The sequence below is a fragment of the Neoarius graeffei genome, chromosome 12, assembly GCF_027579695.1.
Source record: "Neoarius graeffei isolate fNeoGra1 chromosome 12, fNeoGra1.pri, whole genome shotgun sequence".
NCBI classification, from domain to species: Eukaryota; Metazoa; Chordata; class Actinopteri; order Siluriformes; family Ariidae; genus Neoarius; species Neoarius graeffei.
The window spans coordinates 9,053,318-9,074,331 of record NC_083580.1 but is presented as its reverse complement, the minus strand read 5'-3'; the positions used below and the strand labels follow the sequence as shown (position 1 = coordinate 9,074,331).

Sequence of the window (21,014 nt, the reverse complement as noted above, 5' to 3'; positions counted from 1 at the left end):
TGTTTTACAGATGATGTGGTATGCTTTGGATCATGAGCTGTACCACGCCTTCGCCATACTTTTTTCTTTCCATCATTCTGGTAGAGGTTGATCTTGGTTTCATCTGTCCAAAGAATGTTCTTCCAGAACTGTGCTGGCTTTTTTAGATGTTTTTTTTAGCAAAGTCCAATCTAGCCTTTTTATTCTTGAGGCTTATGAGTGGCTTGCACCGTGCAGTGAACCCTCTGTATTTACTTTCATGCAGTCTTCTCTTTATGGTAGATTTGGATATTGATACGCCTACCTCCTGGAGAGTGTTGTTCACTTGGTTGGCTGTTGTGAAGGGGTTTCTCTTCACCATGGAAATTGTTCTGCGATCATCCACCACTGTTGTCTTCTGTGGGCATCCAGGTCTTTTTGCATTGATGAGTTCACCAGTGCTTTCTTTCTTTCTCAGGATGTACCAAACTGTAGATTTTGACACTCCTAATATTGTAGCAATTTCTCGGATGGGTTTTTTCTGTTTTCGCAGCTTAAGGATGGCTTGTTTCACCTGCATGGAGAGCTGCTTTGACCGCATGTTTTCTTCACAGCAAAATCTTCCAAATGCAAGCACCACACCTCAAAGCAACTCCAGGCCTTTTATCTGCTTAATTGAGAATGACATAATGAAGGAATTGCCCACACCTGCCCATGAAATAGCCTTTGAGTCAATTGTCCAATTACTTTTGGTCCCTTTAAAAACAGGGTGGTGCATGTTAAGGAGCTGAAACCCTTCATCCAGTTTTAATGTGGATACCCTCATATGAAAGCTGAAAGTCTGGACTTTATGTCCATGTCCATTATATAACCATAACTTGAATTTGTTTCAGTAAACAGGTAAAAAAAAGAATTTGTGTCAGTGTCCAAATATATATGGACCTAACTGTAGTTCAGGTAGCCAGTGAAGCTGAGGGGGGAAATGGGGGCGATATGAGCAGACGGTTTAGTATGGGTGATGAGTCTCGCCGCAGAATTCTGAATGTATTGCAGTCTTTGAAGTGATTTAGTATGGAGGCCAATGAGAAGGGAGTCGCAGTAATCTAGGCAGGACATAATGGATTATTGGATAGTTTTGGTTCTCACATGAGGTCAGGTCACTGCTTTCTCTTTCTCTCTCCTATGACCTTCTTTTAATGCTCTCTGTCAAAAGGTTATCTCAACATTTTTATTAAAAGATCACAAGAAATCGGATGAGGTGATACGCCGCTCTGTGACACGTTAAAACTGGAGCTGATTGACCATGAAATAAAGTCCTCTGCCTCATCTTTTAATAAGGGTTCTGTGCAAGGCTTGTGGTTTTGCTTTACCAGTTCAATAACCTTTTTTTTTTTTTCGCAGTCCGGTTTCCATCAAATCCTGTGCTCTGACTGACTGGCGAGCAGGTCCGTATCCTACGACATGGACCCCGGTTACAGACCTCTGGCGACTCGCTCGTTCACAACCACAAACATCGTAGCAATTTTTGTCAACATTTTATTTTCACATTCCTCAGGAGAATAGCATTAATTTTACATCATGGATAGCGATAACGACAGTGTTCACAGCGAAAGCGAGTTTTACTACCCTGAGGAAGAAGAAATAAAAGAAAACATTTCAGGAGAAAGCTAAAAACCTGTAACTGTTGCTAACGCCGAGCAGAAACATGGCTGAATCCTGAATGACTCCTATTTGTATAAATAGGGGACTACATGGGCGGCAAAATGTAGGGATTTTTTTTCCTGCCATGGAAGTGCACTTGTATACCGAGGAGGAATCCATTTGCATTACAGCCGTGAATGAGGATTCAAAATGGCGGCTCGGCTCAGTTTTCCCTTTCGGGCGCTCTCGTTTTCTGTTAGAATTTGGTAAAGAAAAAAATAAATATATTATTTACCAGCTTAAGGTCGGTCCGTATGGTAAAATACCGTGACCTCAGCCTTGAATACTGACCTCGGTCAAAACTTTCAAGACCTCGGTCACAGTATTTCACAATACAGACCTCCCAGCTGGTAAATAACATGTATGTATTCTCACGGAGTCTGCTTGTCAGTAGAATAGCAGTAATTATATCCCTCATCAAAAAATTCCTGCGCAGGGATTGGCCAAGGGTGGCTCACGTGACATGAAATGGTTCCACCATTGATTAAGCAATGTATCTCGTGACATCAAAAAAAAAAAATGGATGTGGTGTGAGTCAGTTGTGGGTGCAATCAGTTAATTATTGAAATTAAGTGATCAATCTCATTAAATCAGTCTCATTAAATTTGAAGGTCAATAATTAAAATGAATCAATCCCATTGAATCATTTACTTTGACTCATTTGAATTGAATCATACCATAGAATCAGTCTCATTTGAAGTGAATCATTCAGTGAATCATTTAGTGAATCGTTCAATGAATCATTTAGTGAATCATACCATTAATCCTGGTGCTTAATAATAAATTACCAAACAGCTAAATTATGGTATATTTCCAAATTATTACGATCACTTACCATATTACATAACTTATATGCACCTTTTTGAATTCTTTGAGAGATTGGGGACTTCAGAAATATTGGAACACCAAGATGAATACACACAGCTTTGATAATAAATGGATTTATTATAACAAAGATAAAAATGGATAATCAATATATACAAATATGATATGGTGTGTGTGTGTGTGTGTGTGTATGGCCTAGCTTGTTGCTAGCTAAAACAAAGGAATGTTATCTAAATAGAACAAAGGATTAGCTCTGTTGCTAATGTGTGCTTGTGTGTGTGGGAAGGACTTGACCATGCGTTTAGCCTCGTGTAGCTAACTACACGTGGTGGAGGCCTAGATTAGCCTTGTGTTGCTAGTGTGTGTTTGTGAAAGGCCCTATGGCCTAGCTAAAGTGTGTTTGTTAGGCCTGGTGAGGCCTACTGAGCACGTGTTGCTAAAGACAAAGGAATTAGCCGTAGCTAACTAGGGTGTGTTTGTGAGTGGCCACGTGGCCTGAACAAAAAGCTAGCTTGTGGATTTCTAGCTGAGGTGTGGTTTATCAGGCCTGATGGCCTGCTGAGCACATGGTAGGCCTTGATTAGCTTTGTGTTGCTAAGCAGACAAAGGGAAGCTGTAGCTAACCCACTAGCTCATAACCATACTGAATCCACTGAAATCTTGATGAGATCAAGATGTATAATAATGAAATTAAAATGTTAGTAAGAATAAGAGAGAGAGAAGCATGCACAGCCTGTCTATTAAAACAACTGAGATTAAAACAAAAACAGAACAATTCAACTCAACACGCTGCGTGTCTAATAGTGTAATGAATAAACCTGGGTTTAAATTCACACTTTCAATAAAAGCAAATTCCTAAGACTATCTTAATTTATGCCCAAATGTATTTTACTCAATATCTTGCCTCTAGCAAAGTTCTGAGAAGATGTTCGCCATTGCAGAGCTTTGCTGTTCATGAAGCACGTGAGCCGCTTCCGTGAGTCGATTCCGTGGACAGAAAACTTCTCTTGATCCGACGCGTCGTTCGTGATGAAAGGAAAGTCTCTGATTAATGTGCACAGAACTTCAATCAGGAGGAATTCTGGTTGCTCCTAATTACAAATTAAAACTGCGTTTGAGCTGCAGTCGTGATGTCACTTCTAATACGAATAAACCGGTTGTAACTCAGGTTGAGTTTAAAGATCGCGCTATTCTGGACTTTTACCTTGGCCAGTGGTTAAGCACAGAACGTGCTGGATGGTGAATCTTGCAAGAAGGAAGTGTTTTCAGGTTTGAGAGCATCTCTTTTGTGCGTCTAGATTCCTTGGAATCCGGACACAAGAGACAAAGAGCGGAGCTTCCGCCTGGACTTATGCGCGCATGGCGGACTGACGTAGATGATCCCGCCCACGTGTGACGTAGGTCACGCGGAAGAGGACTGGGCGTTGTAGTTCTTAGACACAGAATGGCGGCATGATACCTACACAGTCATGGTATATCCTGGATATACCATGAACTGACGTCACAGTTTCAAGCTATACAGCCGACTTGAGTCACAGCTGTGGTTCCATGAGCATTTCTGCGTGTGTAGATCTACATATGTCTTACAAGGCAGGTGATAGCATGGTACAATGCACATGTCAAAGGTCTCTCAAATTTAAACAACAAACATGGCTGCCTCCAGGGAGTTTATGTCAAGATTCAATCTTAAGCCTTTTAGTTTGGAATTTTTTGATGAGGGATATAAATCTAATATACCATGCACTGAGAGGCACCAGGAATTCTGGTTTCGCTTCAGTGACTGGCATAGGATTGTGCCCATCACAATATAATACTATACCAGTCACTTCAGAGAATCCATAATTTTAACCGGAGCCTCTAAGCACATGGAATATTTGATTATGTCCCTTCGGGTTGTTCAGCGTGTTTCTTTCATGATGCTTTGTTTGTGATGATGGTTTGTTAGGACTTGCCATAGAGCATTTTTAGGTCACACCTTAAAGGTAAACACAGAAAATATCTTTGAGCAATTAGAGCCCTGCAGCATTTTAGGTGTTCAAAAAAATATAAATCTTCCTTCCAATGGCAAGACACTGGACTGTAATGTTAACCAAATTTATACAAATGAGTACAGAGCCACGGAGGTGACATGGTGGTTATTTTTAATAAGGTGTGGCCATGAATTAATACATTCAGGTCACAAGATATTTCATGGCCACAAGCTGAGTATCTCGTGTAAGTTTCCACTTGACTTGTGTGAACATTATCCACAAGACATGGCTTCCAGTTCCTTATTTACAGGATCAGATGAATTTGATTATGTGGGCTATTGGTATAGCCATGTCACAACAGCGGATTCAGTACGTCAATGTGCGATCTAAGTTTGAAGTGAAGTGTAAAGGAACTTTGATGGGATGTAGTTGTTGGTGCCAGATGGGTTGGGTTATGTATTTCAGAAACAGCTGATCTTGTGGGATTTTTGTACAGAACAGTCTCGAGAGTTTACACAGAATGGTGTGGAAAAACAAAGTGTTTCTGCAAGGAGAAATGGCTTTTAAATGAGAGAGGTCAGAGGAAGAATGGCCAGACTCATTAGACTATAGTATATTTAAATAATATTGGCTGGCGTTGAGTGGTATATCAGATATATTCCATTCAGCTAGTATGATACTGAACGAGTCAAAGACGAGTTTAATATCGTGCTAGCTGAATGGAATACATCTGATATACCATGAAAAAAGATTTATTATTATTATTATTATTATTATTATTATTATTATTATTATACATATTCCTTTCGGCTGTTCAACACATCTTTCTCTTTCAAAATTCTCTCAAAATCTTCCACATTTAACAAAGCAAACCTGGCAGCCATGTTTGTTTACAAATTGTCACAGTAGCTTGCTAGCGTGATTAGTTTTATATCTCCGATGTGTGTCTCTTCCAGTTTTTCGATGTCCATTGGTATGTTTTTCTCTTGTTAAATATGCGTAAAGAATATCTAATGGAGTTTTGGTAGCCTTTCGGGTGTTCAATGTGTCCTTCTCTTTCCCAGTGAACAAAGAAATGCTTCTGTGCATGCACAGCAGAAAATGTTCTCATTGGAAATTCACATCAGCCCTGACGTGCAACGTCATTTTGTCTCGACAACCCTGCAATATCGTAAACCATATTCAACCCTCATGCTCCATTGGGTAGAGTGACGTAATACACGTAGGATAAGCGATATGCTAACAATATTGCATGCTATCGAACCAAATGAACGAAACCCACTAGAAGGAATAGAACACGTGTTTTTATCCCATCGAAAAAGTCTCCTGAAGGTATATTAATATAGTATAGGCTATAGTAAGTCAAATAACCACTCTTTACAACCGTGATGAGCAGAAAAGCATGTCAGAATGCACAGCATGTTGAACCTTGAGCGAAAGACCACATCAGATTGTACTCCTGTCAGCAAAAAACAGGAATCTACGGCTGAGCATTTGGAGAAAGGCCAATGTTTTTCCAGTATCAACTGCCCAGATTAGAGCACACAAAATATCTCATCTCATTATCTCTAGCTGCTTTATCCTTCTACAGGGTCGCAGGCAAGCTGAAGCCTATCCCAGCTGACTACGGGCGAAAGGTGGGGTACACCCTGGACAAGTCGCCAGGTCATCACAGGGCTGACACATAGATACAGACAACCATTCACACTCTCATTCATACCTACGGTCAATTTAGAGTCACCAGTTAACCTAACCTGCATGTCTTTGGACTGTGGGGGAAACCGGAGCACCCGGAGGAAACCCACACGGACACGGGGAGAACATGCAAACTCTGCAGAGAAAGGCCCTCGCCGGCCACGGGGCTCGAACCCAGACCTTCTTGCTGTGAGGCAACAGCGCTAACCACTACACCACCGTGCCGCCCACACAAAAAATATATGATCAAATTAACAAAAGATCAAGTATCGACTAGTAAGAAATATATTTTTATTTAAGTTGTAGCAGAGTAGTTGTGGTCATATGATGTTAAATCCCTATCAGAAGTCCATTTACTATAAACAAACCAAAGTTGCTGATTTAACAAGCAAAGAAAAATGTAAGAAACAGTTGTGTGGGTTTATTTATTTATTTGCTAAAATCCTCAACTTGGCTATAGTGGTGTATTCAAAAATGGCCAAAAGTAACCTAGATGAAGCATAATGCCCAGCCTGGCACTGATCTAGCATATTTACTCTGTGCGACGTGGCATTTCTTCTCTGAAGCCCTGCCAAAGAAAGACATTTTGAAATCTATATTCTCTCAGAAATACAGATGTTTGGTCTACGCTCTGGGTTCCACTGTTTATAGTGATGAAGCTATGTATGGTTTGGATATTATTACTAACATTTGTGCATGCATCATGTAACCATTCAGTGTATATTCAATATGCATCATTTTTCTCTCTCTCCCCCCTCACAGTCTCAGCCGAAACAGCCCACTTCAACCCCATCAGTGCCAGCTTCCACTGTGAAACCTGCACAGTATGAGGTACAGTTTCTTTTATCTACCTTTTCTCTCTTTTTTACAATTTCTGTATGTTGTGCAAGTTGTGTTTGAACCCACTTCCTGGTCTACATGAAAGACTCCGCCCCTGACCCAGCAGCCTTCCTCCATAATCCGTATTGTTCTCTTTCCTGTTGCTGTGAATGAGTTGTTCTGTGTATTTGAGTCTGGCCTTATTACAGAACCATCACCCTGAACAGAGAACGCAGATCATCTCCTGAACGATCATCCAAAATCGTGTCACTTTTAGAACTTTGTGGACTCGCTCGAAGCTTTTGTATGATTGATTATTGAATGCCAGATTGAGAGCAGCAACCTAAGATGGTTACACATTAGTATGCAAAAGGCAACTTGCAGCAGAAATGAGTGATTTATGACAAGATGTGGAGGCTTGCTCGGCTTTCTGAAAGCACCAGGTCTCGTGTTTAGATGTTAAGTAAGGAATAAATAATGTGGGCGGCACGGTGGTGTAGTGGTTAGCGCTGTCGCCTCACAGCAAGAAGGTCCGGGTTCGAGCCCCGTGGCCGGCGAGGGCCTTTCTGTGTGGAGTTTGCATGTTGTCCGCGTGGGTTTCCCCCACAGTCCAAAGACATGCAGGTTAGGTTAACTGGTGACTCTAAATTGACCGTAGGTATGAACGTGAGTGTGAATGGTTGTCTGTGTCTATGTGTCAGCCCTGTGATGACCTGGCGACTTTACCCAGGGTGTACCCCGCCTTTCACCCGTAGTCAGCTGGGATAGGCTCCAGCTTGCCTGCGACCCTGTAGAACAGGATAAAGCGGCTAGAGATAATGAGATGAGATAAATAATTTGCAGGGTGTACTGTTGGAGGAAAATGATCAACAACAGGGTGGTGTGTTGCATCAGGACATGAAGTGGAGTTACTGTTACCACTGTTATTTTCCTATAACGGCACATTCTTTCATTTATTACTGAACAACGTTGCTGTTACTGGAAAATTAATCAACACTATCTATCTGACCAATCAGATTTGAGAATTAAAATTCAACAGTGTTGTAATTTTATAATTGTTATTCCACGAAATTGAGTCGTCCGTGAGCTGATAGCTAACGTAGCACCAAGTTGTACATATGGTATGTACAAAGAGATTGAGTGGAATAATTGTTTTATTCTATCCACATTCACTGGAGGGCGGCACGGTGGTGTAGTGGTTAGCGCTGTCGTCTCACAGCAAGAAGGTCCGGGTTCGAGCCCCGTGGCCGGCGAGGGCCGTTCTGTGTGGAGTTTGCATGTTCTCCCCGTGTCCGCGTGGGTTTCCTCCGGGTGCTCCGGTTTCCCCCACAGTCCAAAGACATGCAGGTTAGGTTAACTGGTGACTCTAAATTGACCGTAGGTGTGAATGTGAGTGTGAATGGCTGTCTGTGTCTATGTGTCAGCCCTGTGATGACCTGGCGACTTGTCCAGGGTGTACCCCGCCTTTCGCCCGTAGTCAGCTGGGATAGGCTCCAGCTTGCCTGCGACCCTGTAGAACAGGATAAAGCGGCTAGAGATGATGAGATGAGATGAGACATTCACTGGATTTTGAGAAACGGAGCATTTTTATTTTTTGCCAATTCGATAAATAAAAACTTTATCAAAACCTCCGACAAAATAATTTCTACTTGGAATGTGAACAAACCGGCGAAATGACAGGAGCAATTTGTGAAAAATGCTATCATAATAATAATTTTTGAAAAATAAAAAAAGATACATTCTTACCATGAAATACTTTTTGTTACATTTTTTGGGGGGATGGGGTTGTTATCCATCCATTATCTGTAGCCGCTTTTCCTGTTCTACAGGGTCACAGGCAAGCTGGAGCCTATCCCAGCTGACTATGGGCGAGAGGCGGGGTACACCCTGGACAAGTGATTTTTGTTATCGAGTAGGGTTTTTAAAAAATATTTCATCCTCGGTTGGTTCAGCAACATGCTCTGCCATTTTGTTTTTCTCTACTCACGGTATATGAGCTGATATCCTAGTAGCAGAGTAGCCAATCAGAGCGCGATTATGCCTATCTAGTGAATGTGGGTGGGATAACAGCCATTGTTGGAAATGTTAATTCTTCCTCTAAATAAATTAGTCACAAAAGATGCATTCCCCCCTGTATCTTCTTTGCTTTTGTGCTAATGCTTAGTCATTGCGCTATTGTGGCTGAGACAAATGGATGCCTCCTTGGAGATGAATGTGCCTTCCTAATCATTCCCCCTCTTTCAGATTAAAGCCCGAGTTCTTTGAACCATCCTTTAGTTTACCATGGTGATCCACACATGTCCAATGTCATTCTTGTTAATTAGGGTTTGTAAAGGATGTTTTATTGTTGTACGTCTAGATAACTGGATGAGCAAATAGCTTTTCTAAAGATTTTCTAGCAACTGAATATAAAGTAGGAAGGTCAGTAGTGATGAATCCTGATCTGTCTGAGATGTCCGAGTCAAACTAACACCTCACACTTTTTTTTTTTTTTTTGCATGAAAGGAAGGGTATGGCATAACATTTCCCACTTTCTGCAAGTGTAGTCAATCAGCCAAGACATGCTTTGGTGTACACTGTTTGCTGTCCCCCCCAATTCTCCACAGGAGCTATGACGTTAATACAGCTTACATGTAACAGAGTTCCACCCAAAATATTTTTCTGAAAATGTCAGGCTCAAGCCTCACTTGATTTTTTTTTTTTTCTTCTTCAGTAATGACTTACAGACTCGCTTCTCTGGTTTAGGGTACAGTGTGGCTTACAGCAATCTAGCTTTCTAATAGTTCTAGTACCAATATTTTTGTCGGGTTCTTCAGGTTCCTTATCGGGACAAACCAAAGAATCCATTTTGATTAGACATGTGATGATTCACCCAATTCATGATTTGATTTGATTCATGATATTGGGCTCACGATTCAATTTTCCCACGATATTTTAGAAAAAAGATGAAATGGAATGTTTTTAAATTATTAAATGAAGAAAATTACCCAAACATTGCAACATTTCCTATAATTCAACTTAAATATTTATTTTGTTGTTTTGTTTATTATTTCTTGTTTATTATGGGGGAAGCCATGGCCTACAGGTTAGAGAAGTACAACCCCGATTCCAAAAAAAGTTGGGACAAAGTACAAATTGTAAATAAAAACGGAATGCAATGATGTGGAAGTTTCAAAATTCCATATTTTATTCAGAATAGAACATAGATGACATATCAAACGTTTAAACTGAGAAAATGTATCATTTAAAGAGAAAAATTAGGTGTTTTTTTTTTATTTTTTTTTTTAAATTTCATAACAACACATCTCAAAAAAGTTGGGACAAGGCCATGTTTACCACTGTGAGACATCCCCTTTTCTCTTTACAACAGTCTGTAAACGTCTGGGGACTGAGGAGACAAATTGCTCAAGTTTAGGGATAGGAATGTTAACCCATTCTTGTCTAATGTAGGATTCTAGTTGCTCAACTGTCTTAGGTCTTTTTTGTCGTATCTTCCGTTTTATGATGCGCCAAATGTTTTCTATGGGTGAAAGATCTGGACTGCAGGCTGGCCAGTTCAGTACCCGGACCCTTCTTCTACGCAGCCATGATGCTGTAATTGATGCAGTATGTGGTTTGGCATTGTCATGTTGGAAAATGCAAGGTCTTCCCTGAAAGAGACGTCATCTGGATGGGAGCATATGTTGCTCTAGAACCTGGATATGCCTTTCAGCATTGATGGTGTCTTTCCAGATGTGTAAGCTGCCCATGCCACACGCACTAATGCAACCCCATACCATCAGAGATGCAGGCTTCTGAACTGAGCGCTGATAACAACTTGGGTCGTCCTTCTCTTCTTTAGTCCGAATGACGCGGCGTCCCTGATTTCCATAAAGAACTTCAAATTTTGATTCGTCTGACCACAGAACAGCTTTCCACTTTGCCACAGTCCATTTTAAATGAGCCTTGGTCCAGAGAAGACGTCTGCGCTTCTGGATCATGTTTAGATACGGCTTCTTCTTTGAACTATAGAGTTTTAGCTGGCAACGGCGGATGGCACGGTGAATTGTGTTCACAGATAATGTTCTCTGGAAATATTCCTGAGCCCATTTTGTGATTTCCAATACAGAAGCATGCCTGTATGTGATGCAGTGCCGTCTAAGGGCCCAAAGATCACGGACACCCAGTATGGTTTTCCGGCCTTGACCCTTACGCAGAGAGGTTCTTCCAGATTCTCTGAATCTTTTGATGATGATATGCACTGTAGATGATATGTTCAAACTCTTTGCAATTTTACACTGTCGAACTCCTTTCTGATATTGCTCCACTATTTGTCGGCGCAGAATTAGGGGGATTGGTGATCCTCTTCCCATCTTTACTTCTGAGAGCCGCTGCCACTCCAAGATGCTCTTTTTATACCCAGTCATGTTAATGACCTATTGCCAATTGACCTCATGAGTTGCAATTTGGTCCTCCAGCTGTTCCTTTTTTGTACCTTTAACTTTTCCAGTCTCTTATTGCCCCTGTCCCAACTTTTTTGAGATGTGTTGCTGTCATGAAATTTCAAATGAGCCAATATTTGGCATGAAATTTCAAAATGTCTCACTTTCAACATTTGATATGTTGTCTATGTTCTATTGTGAATACAATATCAGTTTTTGAGATTTGTAAATTATTGCATTCCGTTTTTATTTACAATTTGTACTTTGTCCCAACTTTTTTGGAATCGGGGTTGTAGCTTTGTGACCAAAAGGTGACCAATTCGATTCCTTGGACCAGCAGGAATGGATGAAATGCCTGTAATGTAATGTTAAACTTTTTTTTAAAAATTGTTTAATTTTCTTAATAACCAAAAAAATTATTTACCCACATATGTAAAGGCTAGAGTAAAATATATAATAGCCTATTAACTAAAATATTCCTTTTAATAAAAATGAAAGTTAATAATAAATAGGACTTTTCTTAATAAGCATTTAGGAACATTTTATATTACCTCCATTTGTTTCTCTTTTTTTAGATTTCAGCAGTCTATAAAAAGAGAGCTCTGATTGCTTGTTACATCATTGTACAGTCATTCATACAACATTTTTTCCCATTTTAGATCTTTGTCTGTTTGCATCATTAGAGCTGTGTTACTTCCGCCTAGGGTGAAGTCATGCATATTCCTGCTATTTTACGTTCTTGTACCCTCTGCTTTCTCAACAAAGCAATTATAGCTAGGAAAAAAATAAGATTGTGCAGCCTGATAATAATCGTGATTCATTTATTTCATCAATCTGAATCGTCATAAATGTGTATCGCAACTTATTGTTATGTACCTAGTTTTGATACTAGATGAAACCTATTTTTGAATAGTTTATAAAGCAGGAGGAAAACTTCGGTGTAGCTGAATGTTGTAACATTATAGGGGCAGCCATCTTGGGTATCCTAGGGCCCCACCTCCATGGCTTGAAAGTAAAACTGTATTAGGAAACTAGATATTATACGGATGGTAATTCAGGTCCACTTTGAAGTGCAAGCAATTAATGCAAAACAAGATTATATAACTTTAGCAAGCAACTATGGGTTTTTTTTTTTTTTTTTTTTTTTAATTTATTTTGATGAATTAAGATTTTTGGTGACCTAGACTTCCATTACTGGCTATCTCCTTTAGCTGAGTAGTTCAGCGCAAAGCTACCAAACCAAGAATTGGACACCAAACCTGTCTTGGTTTTTCATTGCGCTATACCTTTTTTTAATCTAGTACCATTGGAACTTTTGAGGATGGATTTCTGCTTTACTATCTACAGTGTCTTTCAAAGAAGGTTCTTTGATGCCATTAGTTGTATTTTAGTGCCTTTTAAAAGCTGTGAGCAATGGTCAAAATTTGGCAGTCAGTTTGATATCTGCATTACAGAAAGGGGCTGCTGCTGCAGCAGCATCCACTGCAGGTGTGGCTGCGAAACCTGCAACCACCACAGCCTCAGCACCCACTACTTGTACTCCCAGTACCCGTTCTACATCCACTCCATCTACTGCAGCTGCAAGCTCAGTGACTACTATAGGGGCCACTACAGGAGCTAAAGTTAGTGGAGGAGGAACCACCACTCCTGGATCTTCTACAGGATCTTCTAAAGTCACGACAAAGGTAGCCGCCAGTGTCTCTGGGGCTTATAAGATTGGCCAATACTTCCTCCTGTTTCATCTCTGGCTACTTTACAGCTTTCCATCATTTCTTCATTATTTCATATCTGTTTATTTGTACTACTGTCTCAGGGGTCATGCTTTTCCATTCTTCTCTAAGCTGTTCTAAGGCATTGATATCATGTTTTGTATATTCTCTCTGGGACTTTCCATAATGCTCCAGCTGGATCTCTGTTGCCTGTGGGTTTGTTTGATGTTCTTCACATTGGGCATCAAGCATGGTCACTGCAGACAGGTCTTCAGGTCCTGTTTACAATTGCCTACTGAGCTCACATGGGAATTGTGGTTATTTTCTTGCAGTTTTTCTTTGCATGCATGCCAGATGGGACAGTCTTGAGTTTAAATACTTTGGTTATGACACTCCCTGGTTTTTTGGGTGCATGTTTCGTATGCATCTGTTGTGTCAGCAGAACGAGTCCATGCATGACTGTGTTGGGTTGAAAATCTCGATGCGTCAGTCTTCATGCCTTACTTTTCAATACAGGCCCCACCCGTGTCTCCCACCAAAGCTCCACCTGTGAGTGCTGGAACAACGGGTGCAGTAGGTGGAGCAGGACAACTTCCTAAAGAACTAGTTAAGCCCACAGATACTTCTAAAGTCCAGGTATACCAAAGATAGATGTGTACTGGTGGTATCATTGCTTCGCAGGACATGCCTAAGATTCACACTGTTTCATTTTTAGTAGATCACAACTGGCACTTTGCTTCTTTCTGGAACACTAGACATGTTTCTGCTTATTGAAATTGTCCTTTCTCTCACCACTGGGCAATGAATAGAACTACATCGTCTTTTCAATCATCCTTCAATAACACCACTGCCATTTGCTTTTGCCAGATCATCTCGAATTATGCACTGGGAATTGCATGGCTTTTTGACCACTTATTAATGGTTACACATATACTTCAAATAAAACACTGCCATTTCATTGTCCAAACCAGAACCTTCTAAAGTGACCTTCATAGTATCAAAGCCCACTGTCACCGTTGTTTGTTTCTGGAATCATTGGCCAAAAGGATGACATTAAGGCAAAAGAAGCCAAGGTAATTCCTTATGAATCAAGGGCATGCTTAAAATAAAAAAAAAAATCTGTATATCTTCATTGGAAATCCTTCTCTCTCTAGCTTCTCTTTCCTTCATGAGTTTGGTTGAAATGTCCTTTGTGCATTATGCGTATTCTCCAACATGAATGGAAGGCTGGACATAATACCATCCAAACTTCTCTCAGATTGATTTGCTGTTAAAGGTAGACCACCTTTCAGATTTTTCAAGTTTAGGTCATAAAAAGAATTTTCCCTGACACTCAATTATTTTTGTTTAGTGGACCGAAAGCTACTGAATTCGAATCGCACACTTCCAATTTTATAATTTTTTTTTTTAATAGAACAATTTAATGAATTTAGGGCCATGTGACTCAAATTCTCTTTCATTTATTATTAGTTCATCTGTCCGAAAGGTGATGAGTTTATGCCATTATGTGTTGTCCATCTGGCGTTGTCCACATTTTACAAAAATCGCTGCTGCTTCTTCTTATCTCAATTCTTCACCGATTATTATTATTTTTTTTTATTTTTATTTTTTTTTAATTCTTTTTGGCAGGAAGGTAGGTCTGCCTGGGGTGCATATCGCTTCTACCCAAATTTGCATAATTGCAATTAATAATGAAAATATGGAGTAATTAATCCCTAACGAGCAGTTTCCACACACATTGCTTCTTCTCCCTCAATTCTTCACTGATTTTTGATTCTTTCTGGCATGAAGGTAGGGGGACCTAGGGTGCATAGAACTTCTACCCAGATTTGTTTAATTACAATTATTAATGAAGTTATGGACTAATTAAGCCTTAATAGGCAGTTCAACAAAAAATTGCTTCTTCCCGGTCAATTCCTCACCATTTTGGATTCTTTCTGGCAAATAGGTCTGCATTCCTAGGGTGTGTATATATAGCTTCTATATATTGTGTATATAGCTTACAACATTTATTGTGCAAGGCGGCCCACTTTAGATCATTCCTTCTGGACTAGACGGGGCCGGAGTGAGCTACGCCGTTATTGACGGCCTCGTTTCCATTTAATTATGAAACAAAATCAAGTTTTGGGTGATGAACAAAAAAAATGCAAGCTCTGCAAGACTCTCACGTTCTATTGTGCCTCTGGTCTGCAGGTGAAATCGGAGGTTTCTGTGGCAGCCAGCACTCCGGTGAGTCAGCGGTCCTTTTTATTTCTGCTCTTTAACAAGCATGCTAGTTTGCATGAGCACTGCTGTACTGCTATATTTTATACTGTAACACAGGCGCCTGCTGTAGATCCATTTGATGCCTTGGCTGGCAGTTTGCCATCGGCAAAGCCTTCTGAAAGTCCTAAGTTTACTGGGCCTGAAGTCACAGAGGTATGAGTTTTAGTCAATGCATGTGCTTGTTTGTGTGTAGTCTTTTATAATAGCATGCATTTTCGCCTTGTTACTATGGACTGTGCATTGTAATAGTGTGTTGCATGCCTTAGCCTAGCGTAACTTCAGGAGTGGCTTATCGATGTGGAGAGCGAGATGACACACTGCCACCTGGATACAGACTGAAAGACCTGGTTAGTTTGACATGAGCATCTAAAGTAGCTGGGTTGCTAAAGCTGAGTGCTTTTATGCTCTTTCCATGTTCCCACCATCTTTCCAGGTCCTGTTATCATTGCGTTGTTCTCTCTAGAATATCTTTCAAAGAACTTCATTACCTATAATGGCCTTTGAATTAACTTTCTTGCTTTTCCAAATCACCTCAGGAAAAGGTGCCTGCTGGACAACCTGAGAAACCCAAGAAAGTTTCTAAGGTAAGCAAGTGCCATCATTATTCATACATCAACCATATTTCTACTAATATCTTAGTCAGGGTAAGAAGAGAGCAAACTGAAATGAACTTCGGAATGCTTTTCTAGCTATTCAGAAAAGTAGGCTGTTCTTAGCTTTCCTTCAAACAATGGGCAGGTAGTAAACATCATAGCATGACCATGAAAAGCATGTTTTATCATTGGTTGTTCAAATATATATACAACCCTGATTCTAACAAAGTTGGGACAAAGTACAAATTGTAAATAAAAACGGAATGCAATGATGTGGAAGTTTCAAAATTCCATATTTTATTCAGAATAGAACATGGATGACATATCAAATGTTTAAACTGAGAAAATGTATCATTTAAAGAGAAAAAATTAGGTGATTTTTAAATTTCATGACAACAACAGATCTCAAAGTTGGGACAAGGCCATGTTTACTAGCCTGGGCCCGTCCATCCTAAGTGTGACGCAACACGAGGGCCTGTTGCGAGCTTAGTCTGGCAAGGCAAGCTATCTCCAGCTCTTCCAAGCTCCCGAAAAATCGGGAGCCAATCAACTTTGAGCATCTCCAACGGCCCTGGGTAGAGGCGTGTTCAAGGCAGTGACGTAGTAGAACTGCGACCGGAAGCCATAGATTGTTTACAGAATCTATGCCGGAAGCGCTTCATTCACTAGAAACATTACGAACATGGAGCAGCGGCAAGCCTTTGACACAACGGTAGATGCTGTATTGAAAGCATTCAACGGGAAGTTCTCATTGAAAACGGAGCAAAGAGCAGCCCTGGAGGTATTTATCTTCTTCCTGTTACTCAAGCAGTTTCCGTCGCGTCACATACGTCAGAGGAAAGAGTGATGTGATTGGTTTAAGCTTCGTCACAGCCTTTTCTGGCTTCGACCAGTAGCAAACTGAGGCATTTCAGGGAGGCGGGTCAACCACGCCTTTGGGAAACGGTTGGGCTTAATATCTTTGCCAGACCAAATGCTTGCAGAGCTTTGAAGTCGCATTAGCCAGACTACATGTTTACCACTGTGAGACATCCCCTTTTCTCTTTACAACAGTCTGTAAACGTCTGGGGACTGAGGAGACAAGTTGCTCAAGTTTAGGGATAGGAATGTTAACCCATTCTTGTCGAATGTAGGATTCTAGTTGCTCAACTGTCTTAGGTCTTTTTTTGTTGTATCTTCTGTTTTATGATGCGCCAAATGTTTTGTATGGGTGAAAGATCTGGACTGCAGGCTGGCCAGTTCAGTACCCAGACCCTTCTTCTATGCAGCCATGATGCTGTAATTGATGCAGTATGTGGTTTGGCATTGTCATGTTGGAAAATGCAAGGTCTTCCCTGAAAGAGACGTCATCTGGATGGGAGCATATGTTGCTCTAGAACATGGATATACCTTTCAGCATTGATGGTGTCTTTCCAGATGTGGAAGCTGCCCATGCCACTAATGCAACCCCATACCATCAGAGATGCAGGCTTCTGAACTGAGCGCTGATAACAACTTGGGTCGTCCTTCTCCTCTTTAGTCCGAATGACACGGCGGCCCTGATTTCCATAAAGAACTTCAAATTTTGATTCGTCTGACCACAGAACAGTTTTCCACTTTGCCGCAGTCCATTTTAAATGAGCCTTGGCCCAGAGAAGACGTCTGCGCTTCTGGATCAAGTTTAGATACGGCTTCTTTGAACTATAGAGTTTTAGCTGGCAACGGCGGATGGCACGGTGAATTGTGTTCACAGATGATGTTCTCTGGAAATATTCCTGAGCCCATTTTGTGATTTCCAATACAGAAGCATGCCTGTATGTGATGCAGTGCCGTCTAAGGACCTGAAGATCACGGGCACCCGGTATGGTTTTCCGGCCTTGACCCTTACGCACAGAGATTCTTCCAGATTATCTGAATCTTTTGATGATATTATGCACTGTAGATGATATGTTCAAACTCTTTGCAATTTTACACTGTCGAACTCCTTTCTGATATTGCTCCACTATTTGTCGGTGCAGAATTAGGGGGATTGGTGATCCTCTTCCCATCTTTACTTCTGAGAGCTGCTGCCACTCCAAGATGCTCTTTTTATACCCAGTCATGTTAATGAGCAATTGCCAATTGACCTAATGAGTTGCAGTTTGGTCCTCCAGCTGTTCCTTTTTTGTACCTTTAACTTTTCCAGCCTCTTATTGCCCCTGTCCCAACTTTTTTGAGATGTGTTGCTGTCATGAAATTTCGAATGAGCCAATATTTGGCATGAAATTTCAAAATGTCTCACTTTTGACATTTGATATGTTGTCTGTTCTATTGTGAATACAATATCAGTTTTTGAGATTTGTAAATTATTGCATTCCGTTTTTATTTACAATTTGTACTTTGTCCCAACTTTTTTGGAATTGGGGTTTTGTGTGTATATATATATATATATATATATATATATATATATATATATATATATATATATATATATATATATATATATATAAATTAATTATATGGCGGTGCTTCAACTGAGTGAGGATGTTGCCATGCAAATTTACTTTTTTTTTTTTTGCTCACATTTATGATTTAGTTGAACATTTTGAATTTAATATTTCTGCATTAACTAAATATTATGTCGGCAATAATGTTTTCAACGTGTAGTTCGGCTTGAGTGTTAGCCTGCTGACCAAAAAGTACACTAAATGTATACTGGCTACACTAGCTTTGCGGTGAAACTATGGCTGAGGCTAGCTTCTTGTAATACTTGTAAATAAAACAAAATTTTTGTTTGTTTGTTTTAAGATTAAATTCTTGTATAATAATATTTAGAATTAAAATTATAGCCCCAATTCCAAAAAAAAAAAACTCGTGTAAATGTAAATTAAAAACAATTTGCAAGTCATGGAAACACTATATTTCTTTAAAAATAGTACAAAGACAACATATCATATTTAGAAACTGAGACATTTTATTGTTCTAAATATGTGCTTCTTTTGAATTTAGTGCCAGCAACATGTTTCATAAAATTGATACATCAACTCTACTTTTAACAACATTAAACGTTTGGGCACTGAAGAGACCAATATGCTGTCATTTTGAATGTGAAATGTTGCCTCATTCTTGCCTGAGATAAAGTTTCAGTTGTTAAACAGTTTAAAGTCTCCTTTGTAATATTTTGTGCTTCATAATGCTCCAAATATCAAATATTTTCATGAGGAGACGGGTCTGAACTGCAAGCAAACCAGTTTAGCGCCTGGACTTTAAAAAAAAAAACAACACAGAGCTATGCAATTGTAATATGTGCATAATCTGGTTGAAATAGTTTGGCATTGTCTGGCTGAAATAAGTAAGGCCTTCCCTGAAAATGATAATGTCTGTATGGCAGCATGTTGTAAATCATCACATTCTGTTTTTATGTATGTTTTACACGGCATCCAAACTTTTTTTTGGAACTGGGGTTGTAAGTTATCTAATTTTGGGCTACTACGTAACTATTAATGTTACTTTTACCTAGCCAATAATCTAAGATGTTACAACAAAAATGCGAGGTAGTTTTTAACTAGCTAGACATAATGTCAGTTATTGTATAGCAACCCAAAATTAGGTAACTTTTATGTTAACCATAAATTGTACGTATAAGAAAATTCAAAAGATTTTTTTTCTTATGCAATGTACACTTTTTAACTAATTTTCAGCTGCTATATGCGTAACTATTAACATTAATTGTAGCTACTTAAAAATTATCTTGCACTTGTTTTTGCTATAAACATTTATCTCTGATTATCGGTCTGCTGGGTCAACTTCATTTGGTTTAAAAAAAATGTTGGGTCATCCATACTGGACCTAATGCTGGGTTTCCAAACTGATCATAATTTGAACAGGCAACCTCATCTCATCTCTAGCCGCTTTATCCTGTTCTACAGGGTCGCAGGCAAGCTGGAGCCTATCCCAGCTGACTACGGGCGAAAGGCGGGGTACACCCTGGACAAGTTGCCAGGTCATCACAGGGCTGATACATAGACACAGACAACCATTCACACTCACATTCACACCTACGCTCAATTTAGAGTCACCAGTTAACCTAACCTGCACGTCTTTGGACTGTGGGGGAAACCGGAGCACCCGGAGGAAACCCACGCGGACACGGGGAGAACATGCAAACTCCACACAGAAAGGCCCTCGCCGGCCACGGGGCTCGAACCTGGACCTTCTTGCTGTGAGGCGATAGCGCTAACTACTACACCACCGTGCCGCCCACAGGGAACCTAATTTTAATAAAATATAACTAGCCGTTAAGTTGCAAGTTAATCTTGATACTGGGTTTGTATAAACGGCTCGACTGCTCCACCCCGTCTAAAATGTCTTTCCAACGCTAAAGGTAAACGTGGCCCTTAACTGTATTGAACTTTACATCCATAGGGTTAAGGGTAATTACACGGTGTACTTCAGACTGTAAGTAGCTAGCTAGTTAGAATAAGAGGGGTAGTTAAATGGCTAGTGTTCAAGTTACAGCTTCTATTGTTAACGTATTACTAATGCTGTCAGATCAGACATCTTCGGAAGTTGACTTACGATGTTAAATTTAACGGCTGTAGTCAAAGTGAGATCACCAGCTAGTATTAGTTTTCACATGTCGTAACTGATTTGTTAGTTGACTGAAGACACAAAATAGTAGTATTCATTTTTTCTTTTTGGTTTCCGTCACAATGTTAGCTCGGCTAGCTAGTTTTTTGTTTTTATTTTTACTTGAGGTTTATTTGACACACGGACAATGCAGGTTAATAAACATAAAATGTAAATCTGCCAGTATTAGCCAAAATGGCTATTTTGCATCTGTCGTCTATGGTTAAACAAGGTAATGTATTAAGATTTGGTCTTGCTGTATAATTTATGTCCTTAAATAAGCAGGTATTTATGTAAAGAAAGGCTGTTTGTTGATTTGATCGACGACGAGCTGCAGTAATGGTGCATCCAGTCTAGCTAGCATAAATCTTTGACCATTTATCATTGAGAGTGTTACTAGCTACGTTTAATTTTGGTCTCCGTCATGATGTTAGCCTGGCATCACATTTACCTCAGAAGTTTGGTAAACTT

The 21,014-nt window shown here is 40.0% G+C and overlaps 1 protein-coding gene across 15 annotated transcripts in view; it reads left to right on the top strand.

Moving 5' to 3' along the window:
- The window catches only part of cast (calpastatin), a 145,090-nt gene that overhangs the window by 71,075 nt on the left and 53,001 nt on the right, over window positions 1-21,014 (top strand). For 6 of the 15 annotated variants that reach the window (XM_060935466.1, XM_060935467.1, XM_060935464.1 and 3 more), the window contains exons 2-8: window positions 6,912-6,980; window positions 12,844-13,074; window positions 13,615-13,734; window positions 15,292-15,327; window positions 15,421-15,516; window positions 15,630-15,710; window positions 15,900-15,947. In XM_060935466.1, the coding sequence (XP_060791449.1) occupies window positions 6,912-6,980; window positions 12,844-13,074; window positions 13,615-13,734; window positions 15,292-15,327; window positions 15,421-15,516; window positions 15,630-15,710; window positions 15,900-15,947 (681 nt within the window). The remainder of the gene's footprint in view (window positions 1-6,911; window positions 6,981-12,843; window positions 13,075-13,614; window positions 13,735-15,291; window positions 15,328-15,420; window positions 15,517-15,629; window positions 15,711-15,899; window positions 15,948-21,014) is intronic. The other 9 variants (XM_060935475.1, XM_060935476.1, XM_060935473.1 and 6 more) reach the window with 5 other exon arrangements.